The sequence below is a fragment of the Actinia tenebrosa genome, unplaced genomic scaffold (assembly GCF_029948245.1).
Source record: "Actinia tenebrosa isolate PJP-AT-01 unplaced genomic scaffold, QUT_ActTen_1.0 PGA_scaffold5__44_contigs__length_20552954, whole genome shotgun sequence".
Classification (NCBI taxonomy): domain Eukaryota; kingdom Metazoa; phylum Cnidaria; class Anthozoa; order Actiniaria; family Actiniidae; genus Actinia; species Actinia tenebrosa.
In genome coordinates, this window is record NW_028292582.1 from 4,631,704 (window position 1) to 4,652,869 (window position 21,166).

General features: G+C 36.0%; 1 protein-coding gene across 1 annotated transcript; it reads left to right on the forward strand.

The window, feature by feature from the left end:
* The first annotated feature begins 2,612 nt into the window (after nucleotides 1-2,612).
* LOC116303632 (uncharacterized) lies at nucleotides 2,613-15,809 on the forward strand. The gene is made up of 4 exons (XM_031713206.2): nucleotides 2,613-2,832; nucleotides 2,972-3,194; nucleotides 3,638-3,798; nucleotides 11,762-15,809. The coding sequence occupies exons 3-4, from the start codon at nucleotides 3,641-3,643 to the stop codon at nucleotides 13,863-13,865; spliced, it is 2,262 nt and encodes a 753-aa protein (XP_031569066.1). The 5' UTR covers nucleotides 2,613-2,832; nucleotides 2,972-3,194; nucleotides 3,638-3,640; the 3' UTR covers nucleotides 13,866-15,809.
* Nucleotides 15,810-21,166: the final 5,357 nt, after the last annotated feature.

Sequence of the window (21,166 nt, forward strand, 5' to 3'; positions counted from 1 at the left end):
AATATTTCAGCCAGAAATTATTTAGTTTCAGATTTTCCCCCATTTTTATTATTTGTGAGTGTCTTTTTCATCATCATCACCAATCCGATTTCCTTGTTAAAAATTAAGCTTTTTCGTTGTGTTCCAAGCTATTCTAATAAAACAAAGCTATACCTCACTTATTATTGTTTCAAGCTTTAGATTGAATTCACAGCTTCCGACTCCGTCGGCGCTTCTGCTATTTCCTATTGTTTCCTTGGACATTTAGCATGTGTTTTGGCGGTATCTTTTATGTACAAACTCTAATATAACACAATACATTAATACATGTTTTAGAGACAAAGGTTCGAGAGTTGCACCTAAATAAATATATGGCGAAATTAAGGGCCGACTGCTTTTGCATCTATGAGCGTGATGATACTTTTACTTAGGTCGTGTACTTTGGATTTTGTTCGTAGAAGAGTAGTTTTTAAAGTTTTATATCTTTCGTAGTTTACTCCCATTGTTTCGATTTTCAATGCACCTGTATGTTATCTACTTAGTCCCTTAAAAAGGTTCGCATCTTAGATCCAATCGCGACCATTTTATCTATTGACAATAGCCACAATAAATACCGCTCATGCTCAAATCTGATTGGTTGGTTAGATATCCCTATTCTGGCTTTCTGATGCCTCTCTTTTGTTCGAGAGTTATCAAGTTACTTTAAAGATCAAATATTTTCTTCACTTTTCAATTCACTTTGCTCCCTCTTTTCACGAATTAGTGTCGGAAAAAGGTTTAGATTCTGATACTCAAGTCTCTTTTCTCTCTATTCCTTCATTTTTCCAGAATCGTGCCTTTTATTCACCAGAAGCAGCCCATCTGTAAAGAGACATCTGGTGCCGAATTTTCGTCGATTGCAAGCGTTATTTCCCGTTCATGTGTCATAACAAATTACCCTAAGTAATCCCTCGTTTCATGGAGAAAGATTTAGGCTCCATATTAACTCCAACTGACATGTATGACTGACGGATTAATGAAAACACTTTGTGTATTCGGTTTGGACAATGCCTTTTTAGCATTTCATTTAAATAATTTTTATTTTTTGCTTTGAAAAATTAATGTATTGTACATACGGCTGTGATGATTTAGAGAAGAGGGCAGATCATGAAACCCATAATATTTCTTAGCATATTTGCTCTGTCGATGACTATCGCCAAGCCAGCTGCCTAAAAACCATTTGCTGAACAAGCTTTCTATAGTGATTGGTTCAAACAAACAATGCTTTGAACGTGAAGATATTGATATATATATTTATATATTCATATATATGTGCAGTCGACGTTATGGCCTAATTATTATAGTTAAAAAAAATCACTGTTTTAGTTAATATTTTTCTGGTTGTTTGGTTCATTTGGATGTCACTAAGTTTCAAAGACAATCTGTTTTTTTGTTGTTGTTGTTTTTTTTTTATTGTTGACGTAAATTCTACTTGTTGGGAATTTAATACACCCAACCTTTTGCGAAAATGGAAATTCCCCAAATCATTAAGTAAAAACGTAAATTGAAGGTTTGATTCAATCTTCCAAAAGCAACACATTCGCCAACGCACACATAATTGGTAATATAATAATTGCCTCATCTAGCCAATCACGCCATGATTTCATATGATCAGTCATGCATCTAATACATCACATTGGACCTAAATAACTAATCTTTTGATGTGGAGGTAATTTGATAATAGCGCCAGTATATCTTGGGATATATTTGTATTCCAATAACACGTTGATATCAGTGCACTCTTTAAACTCCTAGTATTACATACTGCTGATGTACACACTGCCCGAGAATGAACAGCTTCAAACAATTACATTCTTGTAAGAAGTTGGGTCACGAGATGATATGAACCGTCTTGGCTTACTCAATCAAAGGCTTGAAAACCGGTGCACAGCTATAAGGAAGGAAATTCTTTTTAGTAGACCAGATGTTCCCGGATATTTTGTTCAAGTGTAAGAAAGTGAGCAGCGCGCTAGCTTTTGTAGTGAGAAAGATATATATATCGACCTGATGGAAAATCCGTTCCAGAGCTAAAATCGACGAAAGAGATGACGATACACCAACCAACTTGACCAGGGGTAAGTTGGTGTAAATTATTGAGGTACTGATTTGTGTAAGGTAAGTATGTCTATGTGATTCTGATTAGGTGTTTAAGTGGTCGATATGGTGTCCATGGGTTGGTATTGCAGCGGCATGCACCTGCCAATCATACACTTGGTCCCGACACCTTGTGACTGGTGATGGTTCAGACGGTGCAAAGCCCGACGACGATGTTTGTGCGCATCAGGAGAATTACCCCACAAATTACCGATTGTTGTCAAGGGTTTTATTGCCTACTGGAAATTAATTGAGTGACGTTTGTCCAATCAGCAAGCACCATCTCGTGAGAAGTATGTATGTCATTAACGCGACCACAACACCTGCACACAAACCGGTTTAACCGGTTTGACCACATACCCGGATGTATAGGTTATTACGTCATCTTCCTTACAGTAAGCAGCTGGTTGCTAGGGTAACCAGCGCATCTGATAGCCCTACGAGAGTTTTGATTGGTTAAGGGTAATGATGATTGACATCCTGTCTATTTCAGCATAGAGCTGTTTGAGAAGGCGACTTTTGTGTGCACACGTCTATCAGAGGGTAGTGGCGTTTGATTTCACATTCCCGCCCCTGTGCCTTTTACTAAAAAAATCAGGAAAGTGTTTTCGTTTTGACAGAGCCAACCATTTCGAAACTTGGCCATTATTCTTTAGCATAAAGTCCCAAGAGGGTCCTGAGCAGGAAAAAAGGAGAAATTACTGTAACAAGAGGCTGAACGTAAGGGATATTCGTCGTTCAATGGCCGACATTAACCGCCATTATTGTGTCGTTGTCCTTGTTGCAATCACATGGTCGGCTGAATGAAAGAGAACCGTTCTCAGTTGATTTATTTCTCTCACTACTCTCATTCATACAGGCACTGTGTAGAGGAACCAACTATGACGGGAAGACTTGGCTCTTAATATACAACGATTTGGGAGCGAGGACTTCACTCCAGCCAGACAAAATAAACTTTTTTTTCCCGATCGCTGCACACAAATTAATACAAGCCTCGCTTCGAAACCGGAACGATTGGAGAGTTTGGATTCCAATTTACGTCTCCTACGAAGTAAACGTCTAGGAATTCGACTTATATTAAGGTATTTGTAGCATTAGGAATGCCTTCGTAACGTTATTTTTACTCTGGCGTTGGAGTTTGATACGAAACATGGCAATCATTGTCGAAACGTTAGCGTCGGCCATGTTGTCTGTACACCTCGCGTGTATTCGCGCCATTTAATCTTATCGCGAGTATTAAACCATCCTATGCTCTCTCTTTTGACTTCCACTAGGTAAAATTGTGTTTTTCCTTCGTTATTAGAAGGCTGGAGGCCTATAAGTAGTGAGTGTAGCTTGATCTTTGGGATTTGTTTCTGTCTGGATAGCTGTCAGCGCTCGGCGGAAACTCGCCGGCGATTATATTGGCAGCGATCACTTTTAGAATATTCTAATGAAGGCTTCGATTATGCAAAGTTTCCACGTCTTTTTGTTCCAGATTCATTGAGTTGTTTTGACAAATGATTATGGTTTTCAATCTCTACAGAAAATGGACTCCGAAGCTGTCCCTAAAAGCCCTAAACGTGCTAAGGTTTCGGATGAAGAAAGTGAAGAATCCACTATCGAGAACCTAAATTCACGCAATACAGAGTCGAGTGGGACTTCCGCAGATTCGACGACTCCAGACTCCGAACCAGAACAAAAACCGTAAGTATTAATTTACGACTCATATGGATCGGTTTTCTGAATAATATCAATGGTAAACCATAGGGCGATGTTAAGTACAAGGTGTAGAAGCGAAAAGAAAGAATAAACTATTAGTGGAGTGTTACATTTATGAACTTGTTTCGACGTGTAAAAAAGGATTATGCACCGCGAAACTTGTAGTACTCGTAACCCGTCGACAAATAATGGCGATCAATTTTTCATGCTTTCTATATAATACTCATGATAAACATTGATTAAGAAAAATAGTTAAAATACTTTTCCTTTTTTCATTGGTGGTTGTTTTTTTAAGATATTTGAGGGAAAATTGTATTTTATTTTAATTTTTTAGCTGTCACGTTAGCACGATTTTATTTGGTTTTTCTTCGACACAGTTAATATTTTAACTTGACCTCCAGCCCTTCGAATTATGAATAGATTGCTTTTCTCTTACATTTTATTGCAAGATGATTAGCTTTTTAAGCTCAATATCAAAGACATAAGAGAATTGTAAAAAAAGAATATAAAAAGAAAAATTTGTGTTCCACTTTTGTCCTCAATTTTAATCATTTTTTACACTGTTAAATTTTTTGATATCCCAGACTTCAATATTAAGTAACTACACTACAGTTTTCTAAGAATATGCTGTTCACATGTTTGTGGTCTATAGCATATATGTATTTTCTTGATATCTAAGATAAAGTGGTATGATTATAAATTTGTAGAAGAATTGAATTATATAGACAAGTCATCTTTAAATTTCTAGTACAGAGTAATATGTACTTCTACATATAAACTTATACATGGGCTACAGATTTGAAGAGAAATGGTGCTCCAATCATGAGGCAATGCATTGACTATGTGTGTCCATTTCTTAGGTTTTATTTAAAATATATTTTATCAGTAGAATCAGCATAGTTATTAGCTAGATATCTGTGTCAATCTCTTTTAGTTGGTATTTGGTTGAGCTTGAAAGTTGATCTTCTAACAATTTGGTATGGGTCGAAGCATCAAACTATATCCAATATGCACTTGTATATGTAACCAGAGGACTTCATATGGTGATCTTATGATATTTCAGAAGTTATGTAATGGTATCTTGGTATGGGTCGAAGCATCAAACTATATCCAATATGCACTTGTATATGTAACCAGAGTCATGGTGATTTTATGATACTTCAAAACTTATGTAATGGTATCTTGGTATGGGTCAAAGCATCAAACTATTACCATTATGCACTTGTATATGTAACCAGAGTCATATGGTGATTTTATGATATTTCAAAATTTATGTAATGGTATCTTGGTATGGGTCAAAGCATCAAACTATTACCATTATGCACTTGTATATGTAACCAGAGTCATAGTGATTTTATGATATTTCAAAATTTATGTAATGGTATCTTGGTATGGTACTATGGGTCGAAGCATCAAACTATGCACTTGTATATCTAGCCAGAGTCATATGGTGATCTTATGATATTTCAGAAGTTATGTAATGGTATCTTGGTATGGGTCAAAGCATCAAACTATTACCTCTATGCACTTAAATTATTAAGTCAGAGTCATATGGTTATTTTATGATATTACAGAATTTATGCAATGGTATCTTGCTATGGTACTATGGGTCGAAGCATCAAACTACTACCACTTGTATATGTAGCCAGAGTTATTCGGTTAAATGAACTTATGATATTTTAGAATTTATGTGATGGTATCTTAGTATGGGTCGAAGCGTCAAACTATTATCAGTATGTATATGTAACCAGAGTATATAACCATATGGTCAGGTGAACTTATGATATATAAGAATTTATATGATGGTATCTTGTCATGAACTTCAATAGCCAGATGTCATTTAGGGATTCAAACTTTATCCTATAGTATGTGCTACAGCTGTAGCTTGCAGTAGTAGCAAAAGTTGGGGATTAAATTTTCTCATATTTTCAAGTACACATTTATGTGATAGTATTTTGTTGAGCCAATATTGTGAATGTCAATGATTAGATGCCATTTATGTTTCATTGTGTATCCTGCCAGAATTAACATAATGATAGCAAAAGTTGTACATGTGGTTGTAGTAGCATGTAAAATGTACCAAGGTAGTCATACTTTGATCTTCTAGAAGCTGATCTTATACTTTGTTTGATACTTGACTTTGTCCTAGTATAGTAGTCTGAACAGTAGTTGAAAGGCAGTTGAAACAGCTGTAGTCATTTGTATACACCTCATTCATTAAACACTAGGCGATAAGCAATAGGAGATCAAAAAGTGATAGGTGATAAGTCATTCCAAGATCCAAGAATAGCTGGAATGACTTGTGTTTCTGCTTTTTATTCTCTTTATGAACATGGACCTTAGTGTTGAGACTGATTCGATCTTTGTTTTCAACAAAACCATTTCCATGTCAGAATGACCTATTAACTATTGCCTTTAGTGATGACAACGTTTTTGAATTAAGTGCATATACTACTGCAGTTTTCAATATTTTGCAAACTCTGTATTTGTGAGCTACATGTTGAAATCCATTTTTTCACTTCTGTCAAGCAAAAATAATCAGTTTGTACCTGTAGTACAGTGAAAGACCAAGTAATGTACAACTCTGATACTTAGTTTGAGTAATATTGAAAATAGCAGAAACTACTTTTTACTGCTATAAACTATGTTTTTACTATAAACTTGTGTTGTGCACCAAAAGTGACACACACTGTCCAGTTTCAAACTATCTCTTTCTGCTTTAAGAGTAAGGACAGTCTAATGATTACCTATAGTCATGTTTTACTATAAACCTGTGTTACACACAGTCAAACTATGGCTTTATCTATAACTGAATAGTATAAGACATCGTGCTTGGTCCTTTGGATAAAGTTCAATGACTGAGTATGTTTGCTACAGCCATATGTCTTAGACACACTGTGACACACTGTCTGTGGTATAAAGGCTTGGCTTTATAATCATTATCATTAATAATTTTTACCAAGAGTGGACAACTTTTGGCTTCTCCTTGATAGTTTATTAGAAAAGGTTAAGGCCTGATTATGAGTATATGTTTACCAGTATAGATTTCTACTTGACTGAGGTTTAACTTTTGTTCCACAAATCTGATTAATACTTTGAATCCCTATTACCAGGAAAACATCAAAGTTTCTAGTATTAATGTTGTTTGGCTAATCTTTGTGGTCAACTCAAGCTTATTATAACACTGTTTTTTTCTTATGATGATTATTCAGCCTTACTATGCAAATGTGTTCATGTCTGTGATAATCAACTTTGGCAAATATGAGTCCTTATTAATATACAGTATTTTGAATTTTGTCTAGACTGTTTGTTTAATTCTCTCAGGACAGGAGCCAAGATATGAATTTTAAAATTAAGGTCAAGATAAATTTTAATTTTCTACCATTTATAATTTCTTTGATTTTCCAGCTGCAAGTTAAGACCTTTGTCAGCCTTTGTTTTCTTTATCGTTTTTCTTGTTTTCTTAGTGCCTCATTTCATCAATAGCTTGAAACAAAGAAAAAAGATATTAAAGAGAAAAATTATTAATATGAGTAAGAAATGAAAGGGCATTGTACATTATTTTTTGATGTAGAATTTGAATTCTGCTGACAGAAATCTTTAAAAAAAGATTTTATGGCTGAAGTAGTACTTGGAAGAGTATTGTTTGAAGGGTTACAATCTTTAAGTATTGAATGACATTCTTGTGTTAAAATTGTAGTTTTGACAGAGCAATAGTTATTCATTTCTTTGAAACTATACATGATGCATCTTAAGCATGGTTATAGACTTAAATGTAAAACAGCTGACAGAATGCTCATTGCCTTAATCTTGACCCACTTTTTTATGTAATTATTTCCATGTTGAGGTAATCATGAATCAAAAGCTCAGCAGAATTTTCATACCTCTTGAACAAGAAACATTTATTCTTCAAGCTAAATTTGTCCATTGTGTTAAAATGTAAAATTCTGTAGTTTACCCAAAACATCTCATAGTATTGATTTGAATCAATATCAGCTTTTAAGTACTCAGACCATTTTGAGGGCTCGAAATTCAGGTCAAATTTTACTACTAACAATTTTGAATTGTCAATTGAAAATGAGATGACAGGGAAAATTTTTCTCCACAAAAATTATTTGTCCTGCCAAAAATCAAAAGCTGTCTGCCTATTTTTATTTTCTACTTCGAGTCCTGCATTTATTTATTATCATTCAGTTAGTAGAAGAAGTTTCAAAATAATAACATATGCTACAGGTTTTGATATTTTATTGTGTTTCCATGAAATTTCCGATTTTATTTCAGTTGATTGGGATAGAACAGCTGTCTTTCTGTTTGTTATTTCTCAAGTCTATATATTTAAAAAATAAGTTCTATTTTCTTTCTTAATCCTTAAGTTAAATAATCCTGTTTTAATGACAAAAGATCTCTGGATTAGACGGACTGGTGTAATGTGGAGATGCTGTATTATCTGTCAATAAACTAGAGGGGGGCAAAGCAATGTTTTGGACCCTTTATAAATCTTGTCATATTTATGTGACCCAAATATTTTGCTATAATTTGAGAGGACTGAGTCTTCCAAATCTCAAGTCTATCAAATTTTTGATAGTATACACCAAATCGAAATATGACAGCTAATTTGAATAACTATTGTTCTGGACTGACTAGCCTCATGTTCATGTGGATAATAGTGTTTTAACATGTATGAAAAGTTAGTCAGCCAAGAACAATAGTACTGTTATTCAAATCAGTACCCATGTTTCGATTTGGTTTATAAGTTGGTATTTTTTGATTCATAGAAGGTGAATACCAAATATCTTGTGCTTGAAGCTCATGAAAATGGATGGGTATAAAAGAATGGAATCCCATTTCATGACAGTTTGTTATTTTCCTTTTCTTTCTTTTCTCTTTTTCTTTCTTTATGTTACTTCTTTCTTTCTTGTTTCTTTCTACCGCTTATAACGCCAGTAGCTATTTATATGTCATTGCTATTTAATGTGGATATATTTGCCGCAGTTTTGGTACTTAAGAATTTCCCTAATGGTAGAGGAAGTATCTCAGACTATTGAGCACTTGAAAAAAGTACTGTTCAATAAATTATTATTTACCAGAGGTCTGTCTGAGTGACTGAAAAATGCTCACTCGATATTTGTTTTTTGTGATATCCCATTTAACTTGAGGAAGTTAAAGTCTTAAGTTTTATTTGAGTTTTTCTGGATAATTTACAATACGATAAATTTCTCTTATTGTCAACTTAGTCAACTAAGAGCCAGGGAGAACTGATGTTCCAAGCAGCTGCGCAATCTTTAGCCACAGGTCTCTGTAGTAAATTTGGTGGCATAAAGAACTTGGAGATTGTAAGATGATTTATTCTATATAATTAGGCTGATCAGTCTAGATAAAGATATAGCAATGAGATTATTTCTTAAGTGGCCAATATGCTTTAAACATGTGAGCATAAAAAGCTTAATCTTTTTTTGAAAAGCAGATTAATTTGGAGTTTTGGACGTTTATTTTATCCGTATCTTCAGAGAAGAAAAACCACGTGTGGAAGCCAACTATCAAATGACATGTTATATTGGGTCCTTCCTTTGGCGATGGTAAAATGGGAAGAACTCAAAGTTAAAAAGACTAGTGTGAAAATGTTCTGTAGGGCTGACTGCAGGGTGTGAAGTTTTATTACAAACGCATGTGTTTAATAATAGGATGGAATGTTGCTACTCTGACCCCCATCCTCACATTAGGCTCAAAGTTGTCCTTAGATATCTTGGGAAATGCAATAGAAATCTCACTTTTTTCAGGGGTTTTTTTTTTCCATATCTGCTTCATTTTCAAGATGATTTTGGCATTATAATAACTTTACTACGGAGGAGCCACATTGGAATTGCTTATTATTATATATCATTAATTATCATTTTCAAAATGTATAATTTTGGGCATTATAAATACCTTTACTATGAATGAGCAGTTTCACATTGGAATTGCTTATTGATAGAAAACAAAGAGAGAAAAAGAAAAATAAGTGCTCTTTATTTCAAATGTGGATTGTTTTCTCCAGTTGTCTTGTTACCAAGGGAGAGCACACCACAGGCAATAGAAGTTAATTGGCAGTTTTCAAACTATTTTTCTTCTTTCCTTCATAGTTCGTTAATAGCAACTAATTGAACCAGGTGCATCTTTAATGTTTTTTGTTTTGCTTTATCTATTTTTTGCCTTTTTTTTTTTTTTGGCAACTCAGAATTTTCCACCACAATTTTAAAATAATTTTATAGATGGACCACACACTAAACAATTTCTCATTTTCTAAATTTGTTTTGTTGAATTCTATTGAAAACCAGAAACAAAAATAATAATGGTATTATTTTTTTCTTTTCATATTAAAAAATAATTATATAATTATGATGAAAATTCATTTAACCATGATATTATTAATCTTATTAATTTTTCTATAAAATGATTCTTTCTGAAAAACCTCCAAACCTCTGGGCTGATCAAGGAAATTGAAATTAATCAATTTATACCAATATTTGTGGTGCGTTGGCGTGAAAAATTAAGTAAAAAATTTTGTGAGGCATTATAACTACTAAGTATCATAATGCAGAAGGCCAATTCCTCTGTCTAAACTATTTTTACAAATACTTGCCTAAGGCTTATTGGGAATATTTGCCTCACCCAGAGTTAGTTCAATAATAACTTTGGTATAAACAAACTAGAGGATGATTACAAATCCTGTGTTCTGATTGGCTGGATAAAATGGTTTTTAGCCCAGAGTAGAGAAACTTAAATAGGCCACTTTAGGAACCAGCAAGAGACTGGGGCAAGGTTTGAATCTTAATCTCATTACGAAAAACCTTTTGTCATTTGAGAAAGCATCTCAAGATTAGTAAGACTTGCAAATTTGAACAGGATTAGATGAAAAGAACTAGATTTATTGGCTTTCAAATGCGTCAAAAATTTACAAAGAATGTAGGGTTACAGGGGAAATTTGCAATGGATCTTTTGTTAAATTTAACCAAAATGGCAGCTATGAAATCCAGCTATTCATTCATATTATAGTGAGATTTCTTAAAGAAAGTCGTTGAATTGCATAGCACATGAATCAAGGTCTAAATTCCATCATGGAATAAAAGCAAAAGGTTTGTTAGCCACTAACCATCAAGTGCCAACCAAGATGGCAGCTATGAGGTCCAGGTATTCATTAATATTATAGTGAGATTCCTTAAAGAAAGTCGTTGAATTGCATTACACATGAATCAAGATCTAAATTCCATCATGAAATGAAAGCCAAAGGTTTGTTAGCCACTAACTACGTATCAAGTGCTATCTCTGTAAAGGACTGAACTTTGCTCCGATATTTGAAGCCCTGTTATGAAACAGTGACATGAGAGCTACGAACTAGCGATGAATGACAGTGAGGTCCTATGAGGGGTAAAATTCAGACAGCAACACACGGTCATTTTGAAATTGAGTTATAGGCAGTTATGAAATTCAGACAGAGTAACATGGGTATCCCCCTAATGTAGAGCCTTTCATTCTTAATTCTGATTGAAAGAGGATGTAACCTTCATTAGCTCTTAGCAATGTAGGGTATTTTATGTGGTAAAACCTAAAAAATCCCCCCTTGACCCCCTTAAAAATAAAAAATTCTAATTGATCTTTCTAACATGTCAGCCATGTTAATCCACCCCCATACAAGAATATTGGGAAACCCCTCTCTCTAAAACAAAAATCTATTCTTCTATTCTTCCATCCTTCCAATGCCGAAATTCAGCCGTGCGCAAAAATGTTAATAATGTCATTGGTCTTTAAAAGACCAACAAAAACAACAAAAACAACAACAACAACAACAACAACAAAAAACACACACACACAAAGAAAAAAAAACAACAAACAAACGACAAAAAAACGAGGACCCATCCAATCGTATTTTCTGGACGACTCTAACATTGATGCTTCTTTTTATTTTCTTCAGAGAAAAAAGTGAAGAAGAGGTAGTGGTCATATCATCTGATGACGATTCTGATAAAGATGCAGCCAAAACAAAACCAGAAGACACAATAAAGGAGGAAGATGAGGATACTTTAACAGGGAAACCCATGACAACCGGTGTACGGTCCATGGAAACAGATATAAATGACGATAAGAATGATAATACAACTAGAGTAGATGGAGATTCAAAGTCAAAACTACAACTTTCTGATAAAAACGAGGATCTAAAAACTGAATCCCAAACATTGGATGAAAAGCTTTCAGAGAAAAGCCCTGCTTCTGATTCTTCTGGTGAATGTATCTCGCAGGAAGATTTACTTGCACATTTAGGTTTAGGTTCCGTACGAGCACTTGCAAACCCGAAGCCCAATAAGGAAGAGAAGATTTCAAATGGAGTGTTGTCAGAGCGTAAGCCTCTGATTCCTCATAAACCCAAAGAAAGTATTGTAGATCTCCTACGGGCGCCCAAATTAAAGAGCCACGAGGAAAAGCCGAAAGTTAACGGAGAAGCACCAATCACAGTTGTTAATGGTGTTAGTGATGATGATGATTCTACACCAGGAACACCCAGTGAGGCAGATGATGATGATGAACTCCTGGCAAAAGAGCAGCTTATTGAGGAACTGCGACAAGAGCTTAGAAATGAAGAAGCCAAGCTGCTTCTACTGAAGAAGATTCAAGCAGCTCAGAATGATCCAAAGAGTACGACCAAGTTTGTGAAAGAGAAGGAAAACGAGAAGCTCCTTACTTCAGGTGTGCAGTACTCATCTGGAGGTAAATCTGGTAGTAACCAGTTGTCTATGAAGAAGAGTCAGTCACTGCCTCCTCCACCGCCTCTCAAAACTCATATATCTACAACAGGGACCTACCAACCTCCAGTTGCAATCCAACCCAAACTTCTTCCCAAAATGGGCAATGTTCAGTCTCTTCACGGCTCTTCTTTATCTTCTTCCAAGTCAGTAAACCATATGCAGCCGAGTTCCAAATCCCCTTCTCGTTCAGGCTCTTCTGCTATTAAAGATCTTCAGAATGTAATCAGTTCAATGAGTACGAGCCTGATTCATCCTACTCCTATGTATCCACGAGCTAGCTCTCAAGCCAGTGTTTATACGACACACGCGCAGGCGGCGCCAGTACGTCCGACCCCAGTGCGTGCAAACAATGTACCTGGAGCGACTGCAAGTAGTGGTTATTTATCGTTTCCTGCACATATTTCTACTAAGGCTTCTAGTTCTAGTCCTGCAGTGTCTACTGCCGGCAAACAGGCTGCGGCAAAAATGGCCCTGCGCAAGCAGCTTGAGAAAACCCTTCTTCAAATTCCTCCTCCAAAGCCTCCACCTGCGGAATGGTCTTTCATCCCCAGTCTGAACAGCAACGAGTTTATGACTTTGGTTGGTTTTGAGAAAGTTGTCGATGCGATTTCTCTAAAGGAAATCCCGAAGGCTAAATCATCTCCACCACTGACTGAGAAGCCACAGCAGGAGAACCCCAAAGTCTGTGGCCAGTGTGATACAGACTTTACTCCTTGCTGGAAAACCAAGAACAAAGATGGTGCAGAGGTACTGATGTGTGAGAAGTGTAGCACCGTTAACGTCAAGAAGGAACTCAAGACAGAACATACAGCGAGACTCAAGGCCGCTTTCCTAAAGGCCTTGAAACAAGAGCAAGAAATTGAACAAAAGATGGGTGAAACCACTCCCATTGCTCCTAAGCCTCAGTCTTCCAAGTCTTCAAGTCACTCTTCATCAAGCAGTAGTAGCTCTCGACACCATCATATCTCTCACCACCAAGGGGTTCTCCACCATCGTCACCAACACGTCCAACCCGGAATCTACCACCACCACCAACAACACCCTGACTCTCTACTCTACCAGCTGCAACAGCAACACATACAACAGCAACAACAAGAAATGGAGGTGGCTCGCCGACACGGAGATGTACGGTGGCATCCTTACACCCTAACGCAGCATCATCACTCCTCTCACAAACCCCAACACCATCACAGTATTGTCTCCGATTCAGACAGGCAGTACCTGTTGGACATGATTCCTTCGCTACCCGCACAATATAGCTCAAGCAGAATTTAGCAATCTCTAGTTGTGAACAAAACAAGTATAAAGTATTAGAAACGTAGTTTATTCGTCTTGATTCGAGATGTAGATATCCTATCCTGAGTTGTCTAGCTCATGTGTGGAGTATATAGTTTACAAAAATGAAGAATTTAAAAAAAGAGAGAAGTTTTGAAATATTCGACGTGGGACCTCGCATTTTGGAGTACCAATATTTTGATGGCTCACTAAACTTGTTCTGCAAAGATGGAGTAGATCTTCTGTCAGGTTTCTATTCAATTGTACAGTACATTTGATGGCTGATCTTGAAGATCAGATCAAATTTTGACGCAAAGCCTTCCTTCTTCTCATCAACCTTTGCATTGATTGCTCGGTCTTGTACTTGTCAAAAAAATGACAAATAATATTACTCTTTGGTAGTGAGAGAAAAACCACAGTCTATTATCCTATTCGCAGTGTCGTGTCTTAAATCGATCAACTAAAAAATCAACAGGTACATAGTTGAAATATTTAGCTATCAACTCGTGAGAAATTTTAAAGCACTTGAAAAGTTTTCGTAATGACATACAGCTATTTCAAAACAGCCTGTCGAACTAAGGCTATGTCACATGTTGTATAACAAGCTTCAAATGTATTTATTATTCGGGTGTAAATAATGTCAGCACAGAAGAAAATATGCCGGGAAAACGTGCAGAAAACGTTTGGAAAAATTCCATATTGCTATGACCGTTTGCTGATTGCATTCACATCACCCATAGTGCATCTCGGGCTTGGTATACAACCTACAACAAAATCTTCACCAACCTTATTTGAAATAGCTGTATAACCTCTAGACGCCAGGACTGGGTCAGTTCTCCCGAACCAGATTAGTGCCAATTTGGATTAATTATTGCGCGAATTGTTGATTAGCTTACCCGGATTCGCACTAATCAGGCTTTAAACAACCTTTAGACCCTAGGGTTTTGGTACAGATGGTTGGTACGATGCCACTCGAGCATGGGGTTGAAAGTTTAGTCTCTTTTTGGGTGGGGATAAAGGATGCACAGTCGAACGGATCCGCGCGGTGAAGCGGACGTTGACGGCAAATTATTCCTTTGTCTAGTAGACGGAAGCCAAAACACAACATGCCTTGTTTGGGGCTGTCTGGAATTACGGAAACCAGAAAAGTGCTACAAACAGATTTCTTATGAGCGGATCATAATATAGATGGTTTTGTAGCTCTGTGATTGGCCTAGGCGGGAGACTATTGAAAAGATACCACTCATGAAATCATGTTTCCTGTTTATCCTATTCTTCGATTTGAAAAGGTCTACCCACGGTCCCTACTGAGTTCATGAAAAGATTCCCTACCGCTTGAAAAGCGATTCTTACGAAAAACTAAATTCATGAATCGGTTTTCAAATATTTTATGAACGTCCTGAGATTCAAGTGAAAGAGCTCCAGTACCGTTGGAAGACCCATAGAGGTTTTGCACCATAACGCGATGGCAGTTACGAGAGGAGGCATTGCAACAGTCTTTCCCCTGGAAAACTAAATTCTTTCTAAGGAGGCACAACAATAGTCTTTTCCCACTGGGAGACTGAATTTTTTGTCGTAAATCAGATAAGACCAGATTCCATTGTTCCTGACTCATGTTATGGAAGCCATCACGTGATGGTGCAAAGCCTCTATTAAACTTTTCAAAGACCTGGAAAAATAAAGTCCACCTCTTGCCTTCCGTATAAGGCTATTATCAGTATTTCTTCTATCGTGTTTGTTCTATAGTTTCGGTACATTTAGGTACTTTTTTTGTGAAGGACGACGTCGGAATGCAACACGCCCAAAACAGGTTTCGCTCTAGCTTGGGGCAACACCAAAATCCTCTTTTTCTTTGATCCATTATTTATTACTTAAAAAGAGATTTAAAATCATAATATTGTATTTGAACAAGTGTTCAGCAAGAAATAAAATGAATTAAAGTTCTCTTGTCTCGAAATAAACTGCGTTTTTTAAATTATGGAGACGGCGTTGACAGACTAATGCGATTGAGAAGGCCGGTCTGGCTTAAAACGCAGGTAGCCCAAGATTGAGCTGCTTATATTACTTATCTGAGATATCAAAAAGGATATAATCCGGAGGGGGGTACTCCGCCAGAATTTGGGTAGGGGTGTTCCGCTGGGATTCTGAAAGGGGTACCCTGTTTATGACAAAAAAACTCAAATTTGAAGACCTTGTTTATGACAAAAGAAATAATTCATTGCACAGAGTTCCTGTTTCAATTATCATGTCATCTCGCGTATCGTTTTTTTACGACCATAATAACCAGTTTCGGTCAATTCAAAAGTAGAAACCCTGAATATGACAAGAAACTCAGGAAGAACTTGGAACTTGAGTGAAATCACTTGCATACCCTGTTTATGACAAGAAGCTCAATAAACCATACCCTGCTCAGCGGATCAATACAATACAATACAATACAATTTTATTTGGCACCTTATACTAATAGTACATGAGTGTTTGATTCCAAATGTATTATAGGTATATATATATACTATGTATTAGGTAATTTTCTTAATTCATTTTCACGTATCAGCATACATTGATGAATGTATGCTGATATGGCTCTTTGTAGAGACGCTGATTTTGAATTGATTAAGAACATAAAACGACTGTCAGCGCTCATATTGTTGAAATTAATGCTGGTGTTTTTTTCTATGAACTCTCTTAAGTCGTTTCTATGAGAGTCATATAGTGGACACCAAACTAGAAAGTGTTTTTCGTTTTCTACTCCCGACTTACACACTGGGCAAATCCTTTCATCGTAAATGAGATAAGGCCTCTTATACCTCCCCGTTTCTACTTCAAGCTTATGGTTACTAATTCTTAATTTTGTAAGCGCCACTCTGTGCTTAATATTGGTGACTTGACTTAAATATTCTTCAAAGTTATAATCCGTTTTGAACTGACGAAAGACTCTGAGTTTATTTTTATGTCTGTCGTCTTTCCTTTCATCATTGTGGAGACTACTCCATAAAATTTGCCTCTCAATGTCATATATTCTTTGGGTTATTATTTTTCCATATTCATACCATCTTGGAGAAAGTTCATTTTGTTTCATCCAAATTATCCCCAATCCGAGTTGTTCTAAAGTAGTTTTAATTTTTATGCTCCAAAAGGCTTTTTTAGTTTCATTTTTAATATCTTGGTAGACTTCGGCTGAAAGTTTTTTTGGGTGTAGTTCCGACTTTATAATTTTATGCCAGAATTTAAAGCTTCTACTGCATGCTTTGCATTTTAGCGGAAACCTTCCTAACTCAGCTCTGCATGCAAGGTTACTAGCATTCTTTGTCACCTTGAGGAGCATTTTGCAAAATTTCAAATGAACAAGTTCCATGGGCTCTTGGTCTTTGGTGCTTAATGTTTCGATACCCCATATCTCACTTGCGTATAGAAGTATTGGTGTAACAAGCGAGTCAAACAGTTTTATAGTTAATTTGATATTGGATGTGAAAAATTCACCCATTTGTTTTTTCATCTGAAATAGTGCCTTTAATGCAGCTTTTTTTAATTCTTGTTTTGCAAACGTAAAGTTTCCAAAGGTTGTAAAATTTAATCCTAAATATTTATATGATTTAACGTTTTCTAGTTTAGATTTGTTCAAATAGAATTGGAAGTTATTCATTGTCTTCCCTGTATTATTGAAAACCATCACTTTTGTCTTTGTTATATTAACTGTTAAGCCTGATTGTTCACAAAATGCCTCTAGCTTGTCGAGATATTTCTGAAGCCCTTTAGCAGATTTAGAGAACAGAACCAGGTCATCTGCATATAAAAGAGTACTAATCGGTTTGCCATTCAACATTACATCATTGTTGTTACACGAATTTAATGAGTCAGGCAGATCGTGAAGATATAAATTAAATAACGTAGGGCTCAGCATACAACCTTGTTTAACACCCATATAACAGGAAAATGTCGGAGAAATGTGTCCATTTACTTTGATTGCTGATTGATCAGTGGAGTACATCGATTGTATCACTCTTAGAAAATTTCCATTTATACCAACATTTTCAAGTTTTGCCATTAATTTTTTCCTTGGGATGCAGTCAAACGCTTTTTGAAAATCTACAAAGCAGGAAAAAAGGAAATTATTTTTCTTCCGTGGCTTACTTTTAACATATTTATCGATTACGGATTTCAGAATAAAAATACTATCTGTTGTTCCGTGCTTTTTTCTAAACCCACCCTGTTCCTGTTTAATTATATTATTCGTAGTTAGGTAATCATAGAGCCGTTTGTTAAGTATTGCCGTAAAAACTTTGCCAATTGCAGAAAGGAGTGTTATTCCACGGTAATTTTCAGCTTTCGTTGGATCGTCCTTTTTATGCAATGGAACAATATATCCTAGATTCCATGAAGAGGGAAACTTTCCGTTGTCTAGGATTTTATTGAAAATTACCGTTAGGTGTCCTTTTAGTGCTTCCTTTCCCGTTATCAATAGCTCATTTGGAATATTATCAGGGCCGGGAGCTTTATGTTTCTTTAGGTTACTTAGAACTTCATATACTTCTTGATCTGTAATGGAAAAATCTAATTCCCCTTGACTTTGCGACTGTTCTAAGGTCTCCGTAGTATTTACTGCAGATGTCTGGGAGCTATTAAGCGTCTTGAAGTGATTAAATAAGTCCTTTTCGTTTGCTCGACAGGAGTTTGCATTTTTTGCTTTGCCTACATTAAAAAGTTGTTTCAAAGACTTCCAGGTGGATTTCGAATCTTTGAGGTCAAGGTTCATTAATTTTGAATTGAAATATTTGTTTTTCTTACGTCTACACATGCTTCGAAAGGACCTTTTATGGGTATGTAGATTCCTACGAAGTTGTTCATTATTTGGATTCCTACAAATTTGTTTTCCAAGAGATCGAAGATTTTTCTTTTCGTTTTCACATTCTGAATCAAACCACTTTTGTGAATCTGTATTTTATTTAAATGCTTTAGTTTGTTTAGTTAGGGAACAAAGACCTGCTTCTGTTCCTATGCTTGTTAGGGTTTCAGTAAATGCCTTAACCATTGAGTCTACATTATCTGCGTTTTCTATTGATTCGCGTAGCGTTGCTTGCATTTCTGTAGTGCTTAAAATGTTTTGTAATTTATCGATATTTCCAGTATGCCACTTTAAGCTAGAAATTGTCGAAAATTCCCTATTTTCTTCTCTTTCTTTGTTTCCACTGTTTTTGGGGTAAAGTTGGATTTCTATTCCATAAGAAATATGACAATGATCGGATAGATCTGGCATTAGTGGATTAACCTTCAAAAATCGAGCCTTTTCAAGTAGATTTGTACTCCCGATTACATAGTCGACTAGACTATTTCCGTTGTATCGAAAACAAGTCTTTTTGCCCGTCAAGTCACCAACAACCCTTCCATTAAAGATTCGTAAATTGCAAGCCGTGCAAATATCTATTAGACATTTACCCCTTTTATCGACGTTCTCTTTGTCTTTAGAGTACCTTTTCATTTGATTGTCAATGAGATAATCATCAGGTAAATTAAGGTACTTACTGTCATCATCATTTATGTATTCCTGGATTTCCCCAGTTCGTGCATTAAAGTCGCCTTGTAGAATGACTTCACCTTTAGTTGAAAAATTAATTATATCTAGTTCTATATCCTGCAATATATCTTCATCATTCTCTTTTGCATAATTATTTGGGCTTAGGTAAATTGTGCCTACGTATATGTCATTTGTTAGATGAAAAAAGTCTTTACTTATTCTACACCAAATAACATTTTGGTTAGACGTCGGTATATAGGAAACGCCCTTGCTGATTCTATTGTTTATATATAGTGCTATTCCTCCAGCATGGCGGTTTCCTGTTTTGTCACGACATTTTGTATAGTATTTATAGTCTTCTAATTTCAAGTCAGAATCAAGGCTGGCGTGTGTTTCTACAATGCCAAAAATATCATGACTATTAATTATATTGTTAACCTCTTTTAGCTTCAATTTGTTTCCAAGATTTTTGCTGTAATGCCCATGCAAATTCCAGAGTCCTAATCTTAAGGCCCCCGGCATTTGAAACAAATTTAAGCAAAAATTCTACGTTTTAAATTCTATAGAAAAAAAAAAGTATATATATATCAATAAGTAAATAATTTACTAAACCTGACCCTGCACCAACTGTGCTATGACCTGCAGAAAGTTCTTTATCGGATCATCCCCGTATAGTCCGTATATGGGAGTACCACCCCCCCCCCCCCCCCCAGGGATGTAATGAGATGGAGACTACTACTAGACTACTATAAATCATCAATTATAACTTTCATACGTTAATGTTTATTCGGGTAAAATGTCAATGTATTTTATTATACACGATACCGAATAAAAAAGTCTGTCTGTCTGTCTGTCTGTCTGTCTGTCTGTCTGACTATCTTCGTGCTCATAAAGGTTGATAAAGTTTTCAAACAGCAGTATTTAGGGATTGGGCTACCTGTGTTTATACTTCAATGCGCTTTCTGCAAGTTTTTGTTTTGTTTTGAGTTCATTGAGAAGATACTTTCTCCTTAAGCCAAGAAACGATCCAGAGTTGGATCGGCTGGTTGACCACGACCTTTTGGAGTTGACAGGTAACAGCCATCCCCTTGAAATCGTTCTGGATCTGCAACTGAAAAGGCCAAGTAAACTACACTAAGAAAAGCTTAGTGCAAGACAAGTTGCTCTAATTATCTTGAGTTACATTAAAATAAGGTTGTTAAGTCTAAATTTTTCGCTCGAAGTACAGTTCTAACCCAACAGCGCCAGGGTCAATCTAAAATCTTATTAAATCCATCTGACCTTCACCCTGGGTACCAGAGCTGCCCGACCCGTTGAATTTGCGTGTCTGCCTATGTGGTGCTTGCAAAATACCAGTGTCGCTGACTCTCAGTTTCATTATGATGTATGAATTTATTGCTTGTTAGCGACGTAAACAGGGAAACGAAAGGAAATTTTATAGCACAAAGTTCAGAAAAAGTGCAACAGAAAAGCGAGAGAAAACATTTCATTTCTATTATCATTTCCGCCTTTGTATTTACCAAATAGTTGCCAATCGAGCGTACGCATGCACCAGTGCGTTAACTTTTTACAGTTTAAGGTGGCTGCCTACTTTTGACTTTTGAACGTTCGATTTGAGCCCACGATGAGCGCGCGCTCAAAAACCGCTGAAAAATCTACAAGATTTTATTGAAGAACCATACGCGTTTTCAGCTTCAACAGGGCAAAACCCTCAAATTTTGCACGGGACTCTATATTTTTTGATAGCTCATACGAAAAAACTCCTAAAAATCTAGGTTATATCAACATT